We start from the raw sequence: 23,201 nt of genomic DNA, 5'->3' as shown, positions 1-23,201 counted from the left end.
CGACCTTCGTGGCCCCGCCCCTCAAGCACGCCGCTGCCTGTGACGTAAGCGACGGCCGCGCCGCCTCTGGCCCGTCTGTCTCAAGGCGTCTTGGAGAACGGCGTCTGTCGCTCGTCCTATGACGCGGAGACAACCTCCACTGTGAGGCGCAGGAGACGGAAGAAGCTGAAGGACACACTCTCTGGCCCCGTATTTTGGGACGCGGACGGAGTAAGTGACAAGTCGCCTATAGGGTCGCTCAGGTTGGGTGAGGTCTGGATTCCTCTCAGTTCTTTTTCATACACCCCATTCCCTCACCCCGCCCCCTCCCATGAGCCCATCAAGGCGCTCGGCGTGGTCTCTCTGCGCACGCGCGAAGGTTCCTCCCGTGGAGCTTGTGGTTCTCGTTCTCGCCATTAGGGGGCGCGCGGTGTCAGGACTTGGAGCGGCGGTCGCCTCGGTTGTCCTCGGTGCGGAAGGACGGGGGCCGAGAAGGACATTACTCCTCAGTTTGGGGTTGCGCCTTCGTGGCCCCAGAAAGAGTGAAAGTCAGGGCTTGTATTTTTAAATTAATTCCTTATCTTTTGCAGGACTCTAGACCTGGTTATCAAAGAGTTGGAAATCCTAACGAATAATAAGTTTATTTAAGTAAGTGTGGAGTGAGCGCGTTAATACGTCCACTTAGGAAAATAGGAGGCAAGTAACTTGGAGAAACGTCTTGGTGGACAGGTACGGACAGCGAGATGCCGTCTACCTGGGCCATGATCCCTGAATAGAGGTTTGTAACGCAAATAAGATGACACGGCTCACTCAGAGCAGAGGCACAGCAGCAAGAAGTGTTGGGGCGCCAGGTCCCCTTCAATAGTCAATCAGCTATAACTAAAACAGTGGTTCGTAACCTTGTTGGCACACCACTTCTTTTAAAAAGGTAAAAGCCACCGCTGACAGTCCTAGGAAAAGACATGTACATGTCGTAACATTTTATTTTATTTTTTTAAATATTTATTTATGCATACAAGAACTGGGGTACAGGCCAGAGGTGTGGGGGGTGAGAGGAGTCACCAGAGACAGAGCGGGGAACAGAACAGGCAGACTGACTGAAATACACTGCTGAGGGGAGCAGCGGGTGAGATAAGAGAGGTCTGCTGTGCCATGTGGGTAGCTCCCTGGCCGGCCAGGGGAGCAAACTTGCTGCAGAGGCTGCGGATAGCTTCCTAGGTTGCGTCTTAACTCTTTGCCTCACCAGGGAGACCCTTATCGTAACATTTTACATGTAATTTTGTGAGGGAAAATTGAGAAAGACTTTGAGATAGCTAAGGGAAAAAAACTGGGTGTTTTGCATAGTTTGGTATCTCTGCCTTTCGTTGACACTGAGCTGGCGTAACAGTTGTAAAATAGAAATTGGAGAGAGGCCTGTGGAAAGTTGTCATTTTATATATTCACAAGAGTCTGTTATCTTTTTACTTAAAATTCATCTTTTAACAATTTTATTCATTTACAAAATGAAACTGACTGAAAAAACTGGGCACGAGGTTAAAAATTTCTAAATCAGAACATAGAATACATGGTAGACAGGTTGCAGTATTTGTGCTAAAAGGTGGGATCTGTGGGAGTCAAACATACCAAAACTTCTCTCCTTCATTAACTTTGGCCAAGTCACTTAACCTTTGAGCCTCTCTAAAAAAGAAATTGGAAGAAATCTTAGTGGGATTATGTGGATTTAAGACAATGTATGTGAAATGACTAGCCTTGTTACACATTAACTTATATTCTTTGTTTAAGGTACATGTTTACAAGCCCATTAAATGTCAGTTGAACTTTTTTTTTTTTAAATAACTATCTTACAAGAAGGTGCTAAGGAATTTCTAATGTTGAAAGTTTTTACGTTAGAGTCACAAAATTAGGTCTATGTTTTGGAGAAGGTATACATTTTTTGCAAAGAAGGGATGGTTTCTAGAACAATTTACAAGCTCTTTCCATATTATGGTGACAGTAACTATGGAAAACTGGATGAAGAGTCAATCCAGAGGTTGAACTCATAGGACTTAGTGACAAGATGCCAAATTATAATAACAGTGTTATGTTATGATACAAGTTGGTAAATTATGGTTAACTTTTTCACTGGCTTGGGCATCAGGAAACAGACTTTGATAGAAAGAATGGTCGAAGTGCTCCGTTAACATTATCTTGGTAATGGAGACAATCCTGTTAGGTATAGTTTTTACCCACAATTTATAGGCCATAGTGAGATGAGGTAACTTGCTTAAAATGTATGGCTAGTCAATAGCTTGATTAGTTACCACAATGGAAGATAATTTTCTTAAATAGGATGAGGATGATGAAAAGAACAGACTTGGTAAAAGAGATAATTTTGATTTGGATGTATGATGTATGAGATCACACATTTGTTATCACATTGATGTCGTTTTGGAGAGGTGTTGGATTCAGACAAGGGCGTCTCGGGTTGCCGCTGAGAAAAGTTTCACTACAGTTCTCCTTTCACAGGCACATGGTGAGTTTCCCATGAGGCAGAGGCTTTTGGTTATATCCAAAAGGTTAGGCTTGTTTTATTAAAAGTAAAGAGAAAAGATGCCGGTAGACACAAGCAGGCTGGAAGAGCTGTCTCTGAGAGAGCCACCTGCATGGACACAGGAGGCATTCTAAGGATGAGAACTGCATCAGACCAGTGCAGAAACTGTGCTGATAGTGCTTTTGGAGGGGCAGAGGTTCATTCCTTTGTGGAATTGTTCTTTGTTAAATTGATTACCTCTAGGGTATGGCTAGGTTGATTTGTGAGGAGAGGTGATTCTCTGCAAAGGCTCTCAAGCTCCATGTCCCCACCTCTGGTCACCTCTGGTACTTTTTTTTTTTTTTTTTAAGATTTACTTATTTATGCATATAAGAGCTGGGGTACAGACCAGAGGTGTGGGGTGGATGAGAGGATTCACCAGAGACAGAGTGGGAAACAGAACAGGTGGGAAATACACTGCTGAGGGGAGCAGCGGACAAGTCAGGAGAGGTCTGCTGCGCCATGTGGGTCACCTGCCTGGCCGGGGATAGAACTTGTGCTGCAGTGGCGGCGGACAGCTTCATAGGTTGCGTCTCAACCTCCTTGCGCCACCAGGGAGACCCTCTTCTGGTACTTTCTATAGCAGTGTGATACTTGTTATAGCAGTTGGCTTAAGGACTTTGCATTTCTGGTGTTGGCTTAACAACAGTGTCCTCCAATTTCTGGTCTTGTGATGCCGCCCTCCTAAATTTTCTACTCATAACCTCCAACAGCAGCATATCGAGAAAGTAGACTTTGAGGATCAAGACTGTAAAAGAAATATTGCTCTATAACTTTATTGTGATTTTTTTTTTTTTTTTTTAAGATTACAAAGTGTAACCATGTTATACACACACTAGGCAAGTTTCTGAGCTTCTCCAAGCCACAAAAATGGTCCATAGAAAGAATGAAGGACGGCCTCTGGGCCGAGATCTGAAGCTGATGGAGAATTCTTATTCCCAGGAGAATTGTGACTTTCTGTGCTTATGTTACAGGACAGGGAGAGGGCAGCCCAAAACCCCCAAACCTGCCTATTCTAAATGGGTTCTGCCATCTGCCACATAAACACAAAACATTTTTCCCAGTGGAATTGGTTACATTTCCTTGGTTGTCCTTATCTCTGAAGCCTCCCTAAATTCTTCAGAGGTCCCCTCCTGCACTGTCCCTAAAACTGCGTAATAACCCTAGCTTGCCCTGTCTCAGAAGGAACTTTAATACAATTAGGAAACAATACAGGAAAGGCAAAGAATCTACTTTCTAAGTCAGGCACCCAAAGTTACCCGTCCTCTCGTGGGTAAAAGTCCATCCAAATGGGATTGGCCCAGAGCAGGCCCCAAAGCCTGCCACAAGTCTAACGCATCTTCCAGTGGGGACCCACAGAAAAGGGTCAGAAATAACCAGACAAGCCCAGAAGGAAAAGAGCAAAATCAACATCCAGATAAAAGCTGCCATGGTCACCTCCCCTCGGGTCTCACCCACATCTGTGTCACCCAGTCCACGACCCAAAGGCAAGCGCAGTTTCTTCACGTGTCTCTAGGCTCCATGTGCCTCCTCCAGGTCTCCTTCTGGATCTCCATCCTGCTTCCTTCCTTTCTCCTCTCCTCTGTAGCTGCTTCTCTCTCCTCAGCTCCACCCTCCTTTTGGGTGGGGCAGGAAACCTGGAACCTCCCCCTCTCCTGGGGACCACCCTGTTACACTTACACTGTTCTTTCCACAACTTCTTCAGAGGGCGATTTGGACAAGGAAGGGAATTGGAGAGCTGTCCCATCTGCCCTTTGTAATTTGTTGTTATTTCCGAAGGAAAGGTTAGCAGTGGATACTGTTGTAATGATAATCCTAGCCAACATTTGTCTTTCATTTATAATTCCACCCTCTTACAAAAGAACTTAAAATGTTTAACACTATAAGATGCTTTTAAATCCAGTATTTAATCATTTAACTAATGCTTAGTTGGTGATCAACCTAAAGTCCCTTCCCTGGGAGCTTTTATATTTTAGCGAGTAGACAGACAAAAAAAGTATTATTCCAGGCGGGGATAGGAGGATATGAGCATAGAAAATGGTGCCTGAGGGGATACGTAGGGTTCAGGTTGGCAGGGCAGGACTATTTTAACCTGGTGAGAGAGACCAACTCTTTGAGATTATGACTTTGGTGAGACCTGGATCTAGATGTGGCAGGGGAAGTAAAGGGAGCAACCAGAGCACAGGCCTGGAGATGGGAATGGCCTTAGTATGTTTAAAGAACGGGGTGTGGTGGTTCAAGTGAGCCTGCTGTGAGAATTGTAGGGGATGAGAGTAGAGATATCCCCAGCATGGTGGGTTAGGACTTACAAAGGATTTTGGATTTTATTGTGTGATAAGAGACCTGTAGAGGTTTTGTGTATGAAATTGACATGATATGGTTTATAAATTTAATTGATGGTGGCTGCTCTCTGGAGAATTGTTGTTAACAGAAGAAGACTGAAAGCAAGTAGATGTTTGGAAACTTGCAGTAGTTTAGACAGGACAGGCACAATGATAGCTTGAAGTAGGGGGTGAGATGTAAGAATGAGAAGTATTGGCTTAGATTGTAAAGGTATATGTTAGTGATTGGGCTGTGCTGTGTGCGGAAAAGAATCAAGCGTGATTTCAAGAATTCTGCCTTCAATTTTGTAAGTGGTGTTTTCCTAGATGGGGAAAACTAGACACATGGAGCTTTGTTAAAAATTTGAGAGTTCTTGGGCCTCCCCGGTGGCGCAGTGGTTGAGCGCTGGGTTGCGGGGCTGCCTGCGGCCTCTGCAGCGCCGGTTCAATCCCCAGCTGCTCCCCGGCCACCGGAGGAGGGTCCCACATGGTGCGCAGACCTCTCCTGCCGCCCGCTGCTCCCCTCAGCGGTGTACTTCAGTCCTTCTGCCTGCTCTGCTCCCCGCTCTGGCGAATTCTCTCACCCTCCTGTGCTTCTGACTGTACCCAGTGCTTATACAAACAAACAAATGAATAAATCTTTGGGAAAAAAATAATAAAATAAAATAAAAATTTGAGAGTTCAATTTTTGCCAAATAAAAATTTGAGAGTTCAATTTTTGCCATTTTATATTTGAGGTCTCTTTCAGATAAACAAGCAAATGTCAGATGACAGTAGAATATTGGAATGGGCAGCTAATGGGGAAAGTTAGGGCTGGCTTTGTAAAACATAAGCATAAAGCCAAGGACCCTCAGAGGCTGAGTGCACAGGTTAGGTAGCCCAGCATTGAATGCAGGGTGGGAGGACTCGGAAAAGGAGCAAAACTCTCCTGGAAACCAGATGAAAAAAAAAAGTTTTCCCAAATGGAGTTCTCAACTGCAAGTGCTGCTGAGGAGTCAAGTATGTCCACAGTGGGGGCCTCTGTTCAGTTTCACTAGACAGGTGGGAAGGAAAGCCTGAAGGGGAAATGGAAAGAGAGTGAGGTGAGTAGTGCGCTTAGGGACAGTAAATGAAGCCTGATAGGTTTATCTGATGATGAATTCCCACTCTCTGTAGCTTCATTTTGTGCACTGAGCTTGTATCATCCTCGGATTTCATTGCTCATGTGCTTTCAAATTTGGTACTTGGGCTAATAAGCTTAAGCCTGTTCTAAAAATGCCAAAAGATCCCTGGACCAGAGTATTTTGTGGACCAGCTTAAACTCATACTAAATAAATACTCTGTTGACTTTGGTGAGAATGCTTATTTAATTGGAGCTTTGAGATGAAATCCTTAAGTGGCTTTGTACCCTTTTACTGGATTCCAGTTGAACCATCTTGCATTCTGTACTGTCACTGCTGCAGTGAGACTACCTGACAGGTGTAGAAGATACTAATGGGCTTTAATCTAATACTGTGTTAATAAGCTTCAAAAAAAGAATACCAGGCAGAAGCAGTAGGGAGATTATTTTCTCCTCTTTTAATGCAACATTTAACCCAGATCTGCTGCTTTTCTTTTTATTACCTCCCCTCCCCCACAGCAGACTCATATAGCTTCCACAGATAGGGTCACCTTGATGGGTAAGAAGCCTTAGCTTTTTTTTCCCCACCAGTCTCTTTAGTTATTCTGGGTTACATGGTCCCAAGCCTACAGTTTCCAAGAAAAGCATATTATGGCAGACCCACTCAAGCCTCGTATTAAATTAAGCCAGGCTGGATGTTCTGGGATGAAAGCATCCCAGACTCGATATTAAGCATTTTTGTGCTTGTGTTCCTAGTGATTAAATTAATATGACGGTTCATTTCACACTTTCTGAGTGTCCATCTGGGAATGTGTAAGTAAACAAACTTTTTTTCAGTCATTTAAAGAACAGACACTGCATAGTAATGATGGATAGTGGTTATAAGTACAATGGATAAGGTGTTTCAGAGCACAGTAAGTTAAAGTTAAAAAGGCGTAAGTGAGACCCATTTATAGCTTGGTGACATAATTGTATAGATTTTACACTGTACTAGAATAACTTAAGAACTACAATTTAGTTCTTATGACATTAGTGTCTGGAAACAAAGCCAGTGCAGGTTCCTTAGTCGATTGTTGAAAATTGGTCATATTCAGAAAATTGGTCCTATTCAGAGAAATGTTACCCTGAAAAAAAGTTTGTTCTGGCACTCAGCCAGACTTTGAAGTTCATTCTCCCTTCAGAAAAGTAAAGGCTATGTATTTTTTCATGATTAACAGTTCCTTTCTGTTGCTTTAAATATCTGCCTTTGCTTCCTTCATTTTGCAGAAATGGAAACGGAAAATGGGAATCAAGAAAAAGCAATGGAAGAGGAAAGCACTGAAAAGAAAAAAGAAGTAGAGAAAAAGAAACGGTCTCGAGTTAAGCAGGTGCTTGCAGATATTGCTAAGCAAGTGGACTTCTGGTTTGGAGATGCAAACCTTCACAAGGACAGATTTCTTCGGGAGCAGATAGAAAAATCTAGAGATGGATGTAAGTTTATGTTTCAGTTTATGTTAATGGAACCAGCTTTTTAGACATGTTGCCTTTACTTAATTTACTTCCAGTTATTAATACTGTTATAGAAATATGTACAATATGCATCAACAATTAGATCTAATATTTTTCTAATTTCTTAAAATAAAGACCAGTGTAGTGCATTTTTTGCCTTTAAGTAGCACTATAATCCCAAATCATTTGCATGACCAATCATGCTGAAAGCGTTAATATAAAGAATCACCTTACCGAACCAAATCCCCAAAACACCTTTAGTTTCAAGAGGGACATAAATGTGTGAACTAAATAAAACTTGACAAAAATTTTCTGTCCCACTTGCATAGAGGGGACCAGATTAAATTCATACCAAATAGCATTTACTCTGGTTTAGCTTTCATTTATACTTACTTTTATTTGCTTTTTAATTTCATTAGATGTTGATATATCACTTCTTGTGTCTTTCAATAAGATGAAAAAATTAACCACTGATGGGAAATTAATAGCCAGGGCACTGAAAAGTTCAGCTGTTGTAGAGGTAAGAAATGTTACTATTTTATCCATGTTTTCTGTTATTATCACAATCCTTAAGTTTATTAATAACCTTGCGTGTACCATTTTTAAAGCTGGATTTAGAAGGCACCAGAATCAGGAGGAAAAAGCCTCTTGGTGAAAGACCAAAGGATGAGGATGAGCGGACAGTGTACGTGGTAAGCTAAATGTTCTCGCTGCTGGCACACCCACTCAGAAAAGACAGAAACATGTTCACATTAGGGTAGAATTTATTGACCTGAGTAAGAATGCTTTAAATATTTAAAAATGTTTCTAATTTGTCATAGGAATTACTTCCCAAAAACGTTAATCACAGCTGGATTGAAAGAGTATTTGGGAAATGTGGCAATGTTGTTTATGTTAGTATACCACATTATAAGTCAACAGGAGATCCAAAGGGATTCGCTTTTGTAGAGTTTGAAACAAAGGAACAAGCGGCAAAAGCTATTGAGGTGGGTCCAGCACCTAAAGATTGGAAGAAAAGGAAATTAACAGATATTATAAATACTAACATATTTTGCAATCATTTCAGTTTCTTAACAACCCACCAGAAGAAGCACCAAGAAAACCTGGTATATTTCCTAAGACAGTGAAAAATAAGCCCATTCCTGGCCTTAGAGCAGGTGAGTTATTTAATGGTAATAAAAAAAATAGATGTTTTAAGTTTAAGTGAGAACTAACAATAAATAGTATCGTTACAGAAGAAAAGAAAAAGAAGAAGAAGAAGAAAGGCCGAATTAAGAAGGAAGACAGCGTCCAGACCAAAGAGGTGACTGTGGAAACGAGCAACGAGAGCGCCTGTAAAATGAAAAGATCGAGGACCACATCGGAGGGCTCTGAAGTAGAGACCACTGAACCTCAGAAGCCGCCCTCGAAGAAGAAGAAAAAACGGGAAAAAGCCGAAGCATCTAGCTTACCTTTAGCCAAAACAGGGAAGAGGAAGAGAAGTAGCTGCGAAGATGCAGAATGCCTAATTCCCAGAGCAAAAGTAAAGAAAATGGCTCAGAAAGATAACATTAAAGAAATGTCTGAGGTTTCCAAAGAAAACAAAGGTACATACAACTCTAAGGGTAGGGATCAGAGGAATCTAAAGTTTTTCTTGTTTCTTCACTTCCATCTTTTTATTTCTTAAAAGATTTAGAAGTCTCAACTGAAGAGGAAAAAGAAACTGGAGATATTAAAGATGGATCCCTCTTAAAAGCAAAAAGGAAGCATAAGAAAAAACATAAAGAGAGACATAAAATGGGAGAAGAGGTTATACCATTAAGAGTAATATCCAAGTAAGTCTGCGGCACAATTCCTGTTGATAAGTGACACAAGCCATCACCATTGCTAAAGTGCAATTCCAATTTGAATTTTACAGAGTTGCATATTAGCAACAGTAACGGCCTGTGGCCAACCACTGTGCAAGTGTGGGTATAATACGATTGAGGATTAAAAAGGAACCACCACACTAAAACATGGAAGCACTTATTTAATCACGGCACAGCAAGTGTCTCCATGTTAAAGTAGTGGGTGTTCCTTAACAGATTTAAAGACACAGCTTAAATACCCCGTAGATTTGCAGTTCAGGAGGAAGCCTTGTAAATGTGTGACAATGTAAAAGTAAGACTTACCATCACTAAAACATGGAAGCACTTACTTTTTTAGCTTCAAAGCAAGTACATCCACGTTTAAGTGGTGGGGAGTCCAGTCTAAAATAACCTTGGGACCATGAACATCCTTTAACCTGTAATCCAGTTTAGAAAACAGTCTTTGGTGCAATAAATGTGCAAGTTTGGAGACACCTCCACTGAAACATGGAAGCACTTACTTTTGCTTTACACAGCAGGTACCCCCATGTTAAAGCAAAGGGGATCCCCTTGGCCTCTCTAAAGATTCACCATGTCACACCCAGCAGAGTAATTTGAATTCACTTCTACTAAAACATGGAAGCACTTACTATTTAAAGTCACAGAGAGCACTTCCATGTTAAAGTTAAAGGGAATCCAGCCACTCGAAGTAGAAAGCCAAATCAAGGAAAAAAAACAAAGCTTACCTTTTGGAGAGAAGTTTGTCTTAACCTTCCTGGCTTAGTTTCCAAAGTTCTGTTTTCCACTAGAAGGTTAAAATGCAAAGACTTCTGGCACTTCTATTTATACTATTCTTAACTCTTGAATTCCTTTTGCCTTTTTATCTCAGAGAATCATTACAAGAGCCTTTTGTTATTTTAATGTATCAGCTCTCTGGGAAGGTATGATCCTGGGTGGGTCTGGATACTTTTTTTTTTTCTTTTTTGAAGTATACAAATGTCAATGTTAACAGCTAAAACCATTACCACAAAATATCCTCCTTTAAAAAAAAAAAATCCCCTATCTGCCTGTTTGATGGCAGAGATTAGGGTAACAATGAGGCTCCTGTGGAGCTTGGGAGGCATTATGTTTCTATCTGGAGGAGCTCTATCTGTTTGAAGAAACATCTACATGTTAAATGTATGTAAATAAATAAATTGCTTCCATGGGGTGTTTTTTTCTTCTTGGAAATTCCTTTTGATTCAAGTAAATACTAAATACTAAGGAATGTTATCTCTTAAATTGGAAGCAATTTAACAAATCTTTCCATTTTAATCTCTCATTTCCCCCATCCCAACCCTAGAGATGACTGACCAAGTAAAGTTACTAGTTAATTATCTAACTCAAAATGTCAAATATTTGAAATATACTCAAGCATTGAATCAGCAAATTTAAAATATTTAATCTGAACGTTGGGGCAGTGATAATTCACCTTTACTAGTTAGCTAGGTGTGCTTAAGACTCAGGAAAATAACTTGAGGATTGCAGTGGTCTCTAATCACTGCCACAGTATATATTTGGGTATTTACTGTTACTCTGTTACCACAATTTTAAAGGTAGTTTTGGTTTTTCTTTTTTTCCAATACAGGAATGAATGGATGGACTTGAAAAAAGAGTATTTAGCACTGCAAAAAGCTAGCATGGCTTCTTTAAAAAAAACAATATCCCAAATAAAATTGGAATCAGTAATGGAAACAGACCATGGAGTACCTGATAAGTCTGCGGTGAAACATGAAAAAAGTAAAGATCGCTCTTGTTGTCTTTAGCATTGTATTCAGTATTTCGTTGTACCTGTATACTAAACTGCCACTTCTGAGTTACAAGATAAACTTCAATTTAAAAAATAAAAATTATGCTATGGTCATTAGAACAATTAGGAACTCTGATGTAGTTATTTGAATGGCTAATTTTAAACTGTTATTTTTAATCATGTAAGTTTCTTCTACAGTCTGTTGTTAAACAGATTGAGTAATGAGTGCCTATTTTATGAATTGAGGAAGTTAGTATAGGTAGACTCATTTCTCATCTTTAATTTCGTTCCATAGTAAGAACAGATTACAAGAGTCTTGCAAAATTTTCACACTTGAATCAATGTATATAGCATATGCATATTTCTTCCTTTATTTTACTTCTTTATTTTTAAGTAAATGTCTTTGTTACGTGGTTCAGGGAAAGGAGACTTTTTCCCTTAAGGGTTGGCAAGTTCTTCTAACAACAGCAGTTTGCATTTTTTTTAGTGAAATGTCTTTTTAATTTAACTCAGGATAATCTGCATTGAACAAAGCAGTATGACATATAATGTAATACCTTATTACTTTAAATATTTTACAATTAAATCTGCCTAAGAAATCATTGTCATTATTCTAAAATCCTCCTACTAAGGGTTACATTAAGTGCAAGAGATTTATTTCTGGAATTTCCTTTTCAAATCAACAGCAGACAGTGCTGAGCCTCCCCTCCAGAAGATGACTGCTGCAGGACCACAGTTTGTGAGTGGGGTGATTGTGAAGATTGTTAGCACTGAGCCTCTACCTGGCAGGAAACTTGTCAAGGTAATGCTTTTTAGGCCCCCAGAGCTTTTGTCTCTTTTAATTCTCCACTTAAAAACTGCCTGTGTGAAAATGTTTTGAAATGGAAAATGAAGAAAATCAAATTAGAACTTGTTCATCTTGGTAAACTATTTGCAGGGTTTTGATGCCACAGTAACTTTTAACTTGTCTTGAAGAAAATCTGAAGACTCATATTTTTTATTGGATCAGATTTGGATAGAACACAGTTCAAACATCCTTCTATAAGACAGTCCTAATATGTTTATTTTTATTGGTGCCCCTGATCATTGTGTGGTTGAATAAGAAAGTTATATTCTACTCCTTGTAATTAAAAGAATAACTATGAAAACTCACTTTAGGGGAATTTTTTTGTTTTGGGAGAAAAGGAATTTTAGAAAAATACTTAGTGCCAAAACTTTAAAGAAAAGATTTAATCAATATGCAGTGTTGACCTGAAGTTATTTTAACATTGTGATCATGTTGTCTCCTGTTGGAACAAACTAGAGAATTTGTCGTTTGCTTATTAGCATGCTTACATTCATATTCCTACAAATTTCTGTGACCTAAAAAAAGAGCATGTTTTAGGAGACATAAAAAATGATATCCATGTTTTTCACTTACCATGCCCTTAGTTTATTTGTGTCTATTTAAATGCAGGATATCTTGAAGAAAGTAACCTTTTATTCACATCAGTTTTTTAATTAGTTTAATTTTCAGTCCCTGATGATTTCTAATTGAAGCAATTGCCAAAAACCGTAATTGTTTAATTTTTTGAAAAGCTACAAGTATTTTACATGCTTGTAGAAATTAATTCCTATGAATTAATTCTGAATAACTTGTAGTACAAATTGTTATAGTGCTCTTCACCAATCTCTTGTTTAAGTTCTGACACTGACAGTCGTCACTTAGTACTGTGTTTTTGTTTGCCCAAAGATGCATTCATACTAATCACATTTTTTAACTTACATAACCACTGAGGTTACTCACTATAAAAATCTGTAAACATTCTTTGTCTAAAACCCTATCCTAAAAGCCAACAACTCACTATCACTTAAACTTAGATTCTCTTTCTGATAGTGATGTTGGAGTTGGTCAACCCCAAATTGGTACTGCCAGCTTGCATTATAGGGTGTAGTAGGAATATAGGATTTCTGATAAGAAAGCTGAAGTATTGAGGATATAAATAAGGATGTATTCTGTTTAGGCAGATTGCAAAAGGTTTCTAGAAAAAGTTATCAAAGTCTGATATTTGGGATGATTGGCATAGACTTAACTATATTTTCAGAGAGCTTTTAATATCTAAATATTTTTTTCATTTTTTCATCATGAAAATCTTAAAAGTTTACATTACCTGTTAGCAGTTACTTAACATTTTGCGGAACAAAAATTGAGCTATGATGAGGGTCACTGCGGTCTGTAACTTGCCCATGTGATTATCAGGCTAATTTGTCATTCTAAGAAGGGTTTTAAATCCGGAGATTAGCCTGACATTATGATGGATATTTAGTAAATATCTCTTGAATTGTCGTCATCTAATCTGTCTGATAAATCAGTTGCAAAATTAACTAGCAGTGAATAAGTTCAAATTTCAATCAGCTTGATGTTGATTATCTTTCTTGTTTTATGTCTAAATTTAATACTAATTACTAGACAGAGAAATAGGAAGAATTGCCAAGTGTATTTCCCAGTTCTCTTGCTAAATTGAGATGCTTTAAAACTTAGTCCCGGGCTTCTCTGAACTCAGGTTTTTAACCACATATTCTTCATTTTAGCTAGTACACATTTATTACAGTACAATGAAATAGTATTTCCAGTCACTGTTCAATTCTCTGTAACTCAGATTTGGAACGTAAGCATTTAAAGGTAACCTAAATTACTTATGGCTTGAAATTTGAGATAGAGACTAAAAGAAAGGGATCACGAAAATGCTTTTGTTCAGTTAGGAATCTACAGTTATTTCTTTACCTTAATGAATGGAAGTTGATGAATTAAGATTTAGTGTAACATTCCTGCATAATTGCATTGTATACTCTTGTAAAACCTGCTGTGAAAAAAAAAGGTTAGGAATGCAGGAATCTTGTTAATTTGACCTCACAGCAGGCATTATAGGTAAAACTTTTCCTTGCTGAGTGACCACAACTTGTTTAGAAGAGGTTGCTTTAGTTATTTTATCAGAAAGGATAAGCTCTTGAGCTATGTTCCTGGAGAACCTGGAATTTTTTTAGGTTCTCTAAACCATTTTTTCATTAGTAGGTGTAAAAGGTTGAACTATTTTTAAACAAAATTTTAAGTTATAAGTGGTTTGTGTACAGGTAAGTGGAAACACCTCCCCCAGTCTGTTCTGTATTTTTAATTGTTTTTTCCTTATTCTTACTAGGAGCACACTTGGAAAAACCCCTTTTCCAGGCTTAGGGGAGAGGGAAGTATTAGAGATTCTGTTCTACAGATCTGTTCTCCTTATGCAGTATTCCCATTCCAGTTAAGATGTGGTTGAATGAAAAGAAGAAAATTATTATTAGATTTGATGTTCCATTGTTTTTCAGCTTTGTCAAAGTCAATTTTAAGAGCATTTGTGTGTAGATTAAAAGAAATGTTTGATGCAGAATTCTCTCATTTTCAGTTGTATGTGCTTATTTATTTAATACATTCTAACATAGCTATTGGAATAGTTTTAGGATATTTTTAAGTATTTTATTAATTTTAAGCCTTTCAAACTCTGTGCAGGATACATTGGCTGCAATCTCAGAAGTTGTTTATGTTGACTTGCTAGAAGGAGATACAGAATGCCATGTTAGATTTAAAACTCCTGAAGATGCTCAAGCAGTAATAAATGCTTACATGGAAATTAAAAAGAAACACTCCTGGGAATTACAGATCCTCTCTGGTAAAACTTTATAGAATCTTCTTTAATGCTTAATTGTGGGACAATTGTATTATAATTTCTAGATTCGGCTAATGAAGCTAGTATATTTTTCTATTTGCATATGCACGAAGTCACATTAAATGATAAGACTGTTGGGGGAAAGGATGTCCACAACTGTTCTTTTACTGAAAATAATGCCTAGAATATGTCTCTTAATACATGTCCATATGTTCAGTCATCACTGGTATTGTTTATTTTTAAGGTGATCACGAACAGAGGTATTGGCAGAAGATTTTGGTAGATAGGCAGGCCAAACTTAATCAGCCTCGGGAAAAGAAGAGAGGCACTGAGAAGGTAATCAGTTCATATTTGTTTTGCATCTTTTTTCCATTTTGGTTGCCTCAACTTTTTTGAGAAGTTCAGTGTCTCCTGAAAAGTCAATAATGTGTAGCCCTAAAATAACTTTGGCTTTGCTCTGCACAGCAAAGACTGGCATGGCATCAGCTACATTTTAGGTTGAGAGGGAACAATCATTTCTCCAGATTTTGAAATACATGAAGTTAGATTTCCTTTCCCCACAAAGGGTATGCAGTTTTAATTTAGAGGTGCCCCCCCCTCTGCCTTTGTTTAGTTTAGTGAGAGACAGTTTAAATACAAAAAGCCTTGATTTCTGGCTTCTGTGTTTTGTAGCTTGGTGGTAAATGATTGTTTAAAGATTGTCTTAAGGACCTCCACAAATAAGATCAATAGACTTTTGCAGTGTTCTCTGTATCAATGATAAACTTTATTCCTGCTTCCCTGAACTAGCCAACAAGTAACATAAGCAAGCTTGAATATATTAAATCATTTGAAGCAAGCGCCTCTCAATTTTATTTAAATGTTGCTCAGTAATTCAGTCATTATATTATCAGTGAGCTGTTAAGTTTATTCCTTAAAATATTTTGTAATGATGAAACATAATAAGAGACATGATTAATATTACTATTACCAAAATGTTAAAATGGCTATTATAAAAATTTAAGAAAATTCGAAGATGAGATCCATCCTTTTATGACTGGTTAGCAGGTAAAAAGTCAAACTCCCTAAAATAGAGGTTTGTTCAATTTGGGGTTATAGTTATAATTTTTTTTTTTTTAACTTAAAACATTTGTTTTTCACCAACCTTGTTTTGCATTAGAATTTAAGATGATATGGGGGGAGGTTTCCTACTGGTCTTTTGTTAATTCTGTTACTCTGAAAGCTGATTGAATTTACTGAGCTGGGGAGGTCTTCTTCCTTCCTAAGGGCTTTCATATCTCTGAGGTGTTAATTTCAAAGTCTGTTTGAGATTATTTAAATGTTAAAATCACTAGTCCAAATCTCACAAATGAAATGGAATCACTTTGTTATATATACACTTATTTTTCTAGTTGGTGTGAAATTTCATTTAAGTTGTATATAGTTCTTAAAGAAGGAATTACTACATTTGTTTTTCATACTGATCCTAGGTCTGTAAATTCTATTTGAGGCAAGAAAATAAACATTGACTGGGAAATTTTATAAATTGAGTTTGTTCAGCCATTGAGATGGAGAGTTTCTGATCTCATTTCCCTGTTGCTGTATCATCAGGCTTCTCATTAGACTTTTTTTGATAAGGCCAAATATCTGAGACTGGGTATCCTAGCTGAAGTTTGTTGGCTCATCTGAAAAGAAACAGGATACCACACAATGTAGCGCTATCCATGCTTTTCAGCCGGAAGTGTGGACTCTAATTAGTGTGTGTTTGTGAATCCATTGGATCAATATTTTTTGAATTGCATGAAAGAATTTTTCTATTAACTACTGTTCTAAGAACTGGGGCTACAACCTTGAGTAACAAAGTTCCCTGCTTTCATGAAACTTTACAGATAAGCAGTATAGGTCTGGTGACCACAAGTATAACATTGGGGCGGGGGTGGGGAGACTGGGACTGTGGGATAGCTTCACAGCAAAACACCTTGTCTAGGGAGTTCTCTGTGAAGGTGACCTTAGACCTTAGGGAAGTGAGCAAGCAACCCAGAAGTTTTAGAAGTGTAACTTTCTAGGCTGAGGCAACAAAGTTTTGTGGCCTTATGGGGGAAATTGTTGCCCTAGAAGGCTGACGTAGCCGGGGTCCAGGGAGCACCTTAAGAATGGGAGTTAGCATTTACAAGAATAAAATAGCATAAAATACTTTTCGAAGTACACTGCTGAGGGGAGCAACGGGCGGCAGGAGAGGTCTGCGCGCCATGTGGGACCCTCCTCCGGTGGCCGGGGAGCAGCCGGGGATCGAACGGGCGCTGCGGAGGCTGCGGGCAGCTTCGCAACCCAGCGCTTAACCGCTGCTCCACCGGGGAGGCCCTGCATTAATTCTTAATCACAGTATTAAGGGCCACATTATTTCAGAAGTGTCTTGGTTTAAATAAGTATTACTTCAGTTATAAAATGTTTTCCAATCTCATGACAATTAATAATCAAGCCCAGTGTAATAGAGAACTATCAAGTGTGGGTACTGAACCCTTCTAAATGTTAAAAAAAAAAGAGAGTGTGGAGTGGAAACTCTTAATGGAAAATTTTTTAATAATCTGTAACTAAAGTGGGACACTTTAGATAACTCAAAGACAATGTCTTTTGTACTTAGCCTTAATCTAGACAGTTGTCTCTTTAATTTATTGAATCTACACTAATCATTTTATTTCTCTACTACCTCTCTCCCTTTTAAAAAAATTGAATATTCACGTTGTGACATTTTCTAGTGCTGATTTTCTTTTTTTTTCTTTATGTATCCAATATATTCTAATTTCTCTTCTGTTTCTCTACAGTTAATCATGAAAGCTGAAAAGATTAGACTTGAGAAGACTCAGCAAGCAAGTAAACACATCAGATTTTCTGAATATGACTGAAAAAGAGTGGTTTACTTCTTCCTAGTTCACTGGCTACGTGAGCTGTTCTTAGGAAATCATTTTTTGTTATGGTAGTAGCGCATAATGAATGTTTTTCTAAAATCTACAATTAAAAGAAATACCTTGTTCCCTAAAGAAATAAATACCTTGTTCCCTAAAGAAATACCTTGTTCCTAGAGACACATACATTCGATCCCACAGTTTTTCTTTTAACATGTATTGGTGGAATTTATAGAAATCAACCTCAGAGTAATGTAGTAAATAAATGTGTTTGGAGCATTATCATTAGTTTTGTTGGTTTTGTACTACAAAAACAGCATTTGTAAAAAATCAATACTACATAAATCCAGGTTAGAACAAATGTTTAACTGTGGGCTCTTAACTGTATTCAGCTACAGAGGTAGGTAGCTTTTTCCATTTCAGATACCTTAGATTTTTTTTTCATGTGGATTTATACAGACATGTATATGTAATATTTCATTCTGTTTATTGCAGTTTCCCTATTTGATCTTCCATTGAGCCGATCATATGAAAATGTTACATAAAATATTGAATTTGTTTTTCATAAATGAAGTTAAAACATTTTATTTTGGTTCAAAAAATAAAATGTTTCTGATGCTATGAAAACTGAGATCCACCATTTTATTCAGGAAAACGAGACTGGAGCATGTAAGGCCTGCACCTGCGGACCTGTGCATGACTGCCATCTTCATTTTTCAGCAGAGTATCAAGAAAGGTCTCCAGATAGCCATGGGTGTTATTTCCTTGGACTAAAGACCTGTTCCTAGTTCCATAGGCTTGGTCCAAAAGTGGAGACCTACTCTGACTGCCCTTTCCATTCATTGTGGGAAGCCTGTGGTCAGGAATCTCTTCACTCCAGAATTTGTGGGGTTTGGTTACTTCACTGGTTGAGGTGACAACAGCTTAATGCTACCAAAAATAGTTACTCTGGCACAGTGCTACTGATTCATTCATTTTTCTTTCTCCATGAAGGAAAATTAGCAGTATACTGTTGTGGAGGAAAAGATAGATCTGCAAGTAGATACCCCTAGTAAAGATTATGACTACAGATGCTCTAGTTGATCAAGAATAATTAAAAGCAGATGTAAGTTTCAGCAATTTAGTTCTTCTCAGTAAATACTGTCTTTAGGTGATTTCAGAGAGGTTATCAAGTAAAATTTGAGAAATTCTTTCCTTGGCCATTTTTCATATTTCATAAGTACTCCTTCAATGTATGTCTGGGTAGATATTGCTGTAGGCTTTGGGAGACATTAGTGAAGCAAATCAAAGATTCCCTCTCTGGCAGAGCTTATGTTTCATTACTGTATACAGACAAAAGAAAGTAAATTACAGTTTATTGGAGAAGTTCTAAGGACAAAAAAGGAGGAGAAATCATGCTCAATCATTCTTTCATTTTTTTCTTTTATTCATTTATGTAAAGGACTATTCAGCCCATGTTAGCATCAGACATTGAGACTATGCATGTTACCAATACACATAGAAGATTCCCATGCATGAGGAATTTATCCTTAGGAAGACAGAGAAGTTAGTCAAAATTCTGATGGCCTTTCAAGGGCCCTGTGAACCTTTGCTCATTTGGGTAAGTATGTTGCTCTCTTTATCCAACACTTAGCACATAGTAATTGCTTAAATATTTGTTTAATTGAGTTATGTTGTATGTGTGGTTCAGGACATCCCCTGAGGGCAGATGTTGTCATCGGCTGCTCATTCTGGGTACTCAAGGTCCTTTCTTTGAGGCCCTATTGTTACAGGGCAGGGAGAGATGAACCCCAGACCCCCCAAACCTGCCTATTCTAAATGGTTTCTGCTATCCGCCGCATCAACACAAAAAAATGAGACTTTAATGGGAAGGAACTTTAATACAACTAGGAAGCAAGACAGGAAAGGCAAAGAATCTAGTTTCTAAATGAAGCACCCAAAGTTACCCATCCCCTCGTGGGTAAAACTCCATCCAAATGGGACTGGCCCAGAGCAAGGCCCCAAAGCCTGCCACAAGTGTAAAGCATCTTCGAGTGGGGACCCACAGAAAAGGGTCAGAAACAACCAGACAAGCCCAGAAGGAAAAGAGCAAAATCAAAATCAAGATAAAAGCCACCATTGTCACCTCCCCTCAGGTCTCTCACCCACATCTGTGTCACCCAATCCACGACCAAAAGGCAAGCGCAGTTTCTTCACATGTCTCTAGGCTCCATGCGCCTCCACCAGGTCTCCTTCTGGATCTCCATCCTGCTTTTTTCCTCAGTTTCCTCTTCAGCTTTTCCTCTCCCTGCTCAGTTCCACCCTCCATTTGGGTGGGGCAGGGAACCTGGAACCTCCCCCTTTCCTGGGAACCACAATTATTTAACTGTTACACAATTATTTAACTATCTGCCACGCCAGTGAAATTTGACTTTTAACCACAAAACTGGTTTTATTTCAGCACATTACAGTTGTTTGATACCACTTTTCTAAAGGAAACTTTATTAGCTGTTGTTTGTTGTTATGTATTAGCTCTGTCATCTCAGCAAAGTGGGTTCTGTTATCATTGCTCTAAAAATGAAGAAACAGGGCCTCTCCAGTTAAGGGGTTAAGCACAAGGGTTAAGGGGTAAGGGAAATGGTTAAGCACCTCACTATGAAGCAATCTGCAGCCTCTGCAGCATGAGTTTAATCCCCAAGTTCAATCCCGGGCCGGCCAGGGAGCAACCCACATGGCCCAGCAGACCTCTCCTGACTTACCTGCTGCTCCCCTCACAAACCTCGGTGTGCAAGAAATACAACTATTTTCCTTTACTTCAGTTAATTTCTATTTCAAGCCATCTCAAAAAGTTCCTTAATCTCAGTCAATGGAGCTCTCCCTTTCTCTTACAGTTGAGTCAAAAGTTTGGAGGCTAATGCAATGCCATCTTCAAGGGGCCATTTCTTTTAAGTCATCTGTCAACAGAAGCACTGTTCCCATTAGCCCCAAGTCATGAATTCACTCCAGGTGGTAGGTATCCCTTGTTACAATAGATACATGACTCAGTAGTTCTCGTAGTACTTTAGGTCAAGAACAGTACACAAGAATAACTCCAGACCTTTTGTTCTATGTTGTAACTGGCTCTGGTCATGTAGTAGACACTAGGTTAATTCCCTTTTTCCACCTGTAAATCTGAGTAAGGATAAGTTAATATTCTGTAAGTGTATTTATAGAAGAAGTGTGCAAGAGCAAGTGAGAAAGTAATTATATAATAATGTAATTTCTTGCAAATCTTTTGTTGCAAGAAATAGGAATTTCGGTAGATTAAAGCAAAGGGAAAAAATGAGATCTCACGGAAGAAATAGATGAATAATATAGCCTCAGGAAGCACAGGGACCCAGACAACTCTGAACCTCTCCATTGTGCAAGTTCTTAATGTATATTTTATTGACATAAAGAAAGTTGTTTTACTACACTGTATATGATTTAGGAGTGTAATTTCACACCTCTCCAGGTGTGTGCAGAGTGGGACTTTTTGAGAGGCTGTGGGAGAGTATTGTTCAGTTGACTCTACTATGGTGCTCTCTACACTTGTAATCTCTCAGTTCAGGATTCCCAATTCCCAGGAGACAGATTCTGATAGACTAAACCTGAGTTGGGTGCCTTGTTGAATAAGTTGTGACAAGAGGAGTAAAGCTGAATACTCACTAGGAATACAAGTTTGGGGAGTAATTTCTTGAAGAGGGCAAAGGTGGTTAGCTGAGCATTTACCCTACTAATTCTTTTAAAGGAGTAGACTTGAGAGAACAGCACATGTGAAAATGCTAAAGGTGGAACTTTCCTGGTTTGTTTGAGAAATAGCAAAGACTCTCAGTAGCTGAAAACTGGTTAAAAAGAAAGTAGAAAGAGGTAAGAATGCTATAGGTTAAAAAGTGTCCGTGTATAGATATTTTTCAAATGCCATGTAGGCAGTTGAAGTTTTTAAACAAGGTAATGATATGAAATACCAACCTAATAAAAACATCAAAATGTCATCTGTTTGAAGTGAAAAAGGAAGAGATAGATGTCAGTAAAACAAGATTAGAAAGCCACTAGGCCACCAGGGAGGCCCCTGTTTATATGTTTTAATAAAAATGTTTTATTCAATTATTAAACTTGAATTTTTAAGTAAATGAACCCTTCAAATACAGTCTTCATATTTAATCTGAGAACCCTTGATGACATCTGTGCAATAAGACAGAGACCCTTCAGCTTACATTGCAATATAGTAGTGTCTGAAAATTTTGGGAGGAAATGGTGACCCACTTAAAATTATTTAAACTGTTGAAATTGTTGGTTTAAGATTTGATTCAGGCTATTTTCACAATCATCATTTTCAAGCTCCTGGAATAAAATTCAACTGATAATTAGTATGCACATCTATTACTCAGGAAATCCAAACAGCTTTAAAAGAAACTAATGGAAAAAACAAAAAGAAAAGAGTGTTTGAGAGCTTTCGCTTCTATTACTAAGGAAACCAACTCTATTTGCCCTGTCTCTAGATTTACTAAAAGGGGTGGTGGGGCACAGAAGTTTGATAGAATAAGGAGGAACAACTAAGGAATGAAGAATATTTTTAAATTATCTCAATTATTTAAGAATTACTTTTAAGTTTTTAACTAAAGCACTTTCTTCCCCTGTAATTATGTTTATTATCTAAATAATACAAATTCATTGTGGAAACAATTAGGAAATACAAAAAATATATAAGAACAACAAAAAAAATCTCCAAATACTATTCATGTTACAGTTTCATAACTTCTTATGTTTACTAAGTAAAGATTTTTCTGTCAGTAAATATCTTCTACATGCCAGGGTTTCAATCTGCGAAGTAGAGATAGACATAATACCTATCATTTAGCTTGACATGGTCATAACTCACCTACTCTCTTCTGTATCTGTAGCTCAAAAAGTGGCATTACTGTTTTTATTTGCTATTTGGTATATCTATATATGTATCTACCATAAGTTATTAATTCATTGTTACTTGACATTAGGTTTTAAGTTTTTGTTAATTATTGTAAGTATTAGCTTATGCTCAGTATAAAGTCCTAGAAATGTTCGCGGCAGGCAAAGGGTGGAGTGCAGAGGCAGTGGTCCCTCATTCCTAAGGAAAGGCTTGCTGATCACCCTACTCCTGTGAAGTTGACATGGTTTGTGTCAGGCATGTCAGGGATCTCTCTTGCTACCATGACCGTGACTGATCAGACTAGATCCAAAAACAGTCATATGTGGGCCGTATCTGGTGGAGCCTGAGAATTGAACCCCACCCACTTGTTGTGCCACTAGACATGGTACCTCCTCTTTCGAGTGGCAGGTTCTCTGGAGCAAGCTGAGCTCTCATTGTGCAGGTCTCCAGAGGACTGCTTTCATTGTAGGCTTGACTGGGTGGCTGATGAATGACACAGTAAAGACTAGCTCAGATTAAACTAATGTTCAACAAAGGAACACTCAACAAAATGAGAAATCAGCCTATGAAATGAGAGATATTTTCAAATTGCATATCCAATAAAAAGTATCCCAAATATATAAAGAACTCATGTAACTCAATAACAGAAAGACTCATCTTGT

The 23,201-nt window shown here is 38.3% G+C and overlaps 1 protein-coding gene across 5 annotated transcripts; it reads left to right on the top strand.

Moving 5' to 3' along the window:
- Positions 1-37: 37 nt before the first annotated feature.
- LARP7 (La ribonucleoprotein 7, transcriptional regulator) lies at positions 38-18,178 on the top strand. Of its 5 annotated transcripts, none has more exons than XM_054694556.1 (13): positions 38-210; positions 7,235-7,438; positions 7,876-7,976; positions 8,065-8,148; positions 8,278-8,442; positions 8,523-8,613; positions 8,695-9,042; positions 9,126-9,270; positions 10,910-11,061; positions 11,758-11,873; positions 14,595-14,754; positions 14,996-15,087; positions 17,553-18,178. In XM_054694556.1, the coding sequence occupies exons 2-13, from the start codon at positions 7,237-7,239 to the stop codon at positions 17,631-17,633; spliced, it is 1,737 nt and encodes a 578-aa protein (XP_054550531.1). In that variant the 5' UTR covers positions 38-210; positions 7,235-7,236; the 3' UTR covers positions 17,634-18,178. The 5 variants fall into 5 exon arrangements, with proteins under 5 accessions (XP_054550531.1, XP_054550526.1, XP_054550527.1 ...); XM_054694551.1 differs by having other exon boundaries at positions 8,692-9,042; XM_054694552.1 differs by lacking the exon at positions 38-210 and adding an exon at positions 476-627 and having other exon boundaries at positions 8,692-9,042.
- Positions 18,179-23,201: the final 5,023 nt, after the last annotated feature.

The sequence above is a fragment of the Talpa occidentalis genome, unplaced genomic scaffold (genome assembly GCF_014898055.3).
Source record: "Talpa occidentalis isolate TD23 unplaced genomic scaffold, MPIMG_talOcc4v2.1 talOcc4.13, whole genome shotgun sequence".
Lineage (NCBI taxonomy): Eukaryota > Metazoa > Chordata > Mammalia > Eulipotyphla > Talpidae > Talpa > Talpa occidentalis.
Note: the sequence above shows the minus strand (reverse complement) of the source record. Positions and strands in the feature narration are given on the sequence as shown.

Bases quoted from the DNA above. Each gene is read 5' to 3' on its own strand.
- LARP7 (XM_054694551.1), top strand. From the start codon at position 7,237: ATGGAAACGGAAAATGGGAATCAAGAAAAAGCAATGGAAGAGGAAAGC. The intron at 7,977-8,064 runs GTAAGAAATGTT...CCATTTTTAAAG, and splicing joins AAAGTTCAGCTGTTGTAGAG to CTGGATTTAGAAGGCACCAG. The intron at 9,271-10,909 runs GTAAGTCTGCGG...TTTCCAATACAG, and splicing joins CCATTAAGAGTAATATCCAA to GAATGAATGGATGGACTTGA.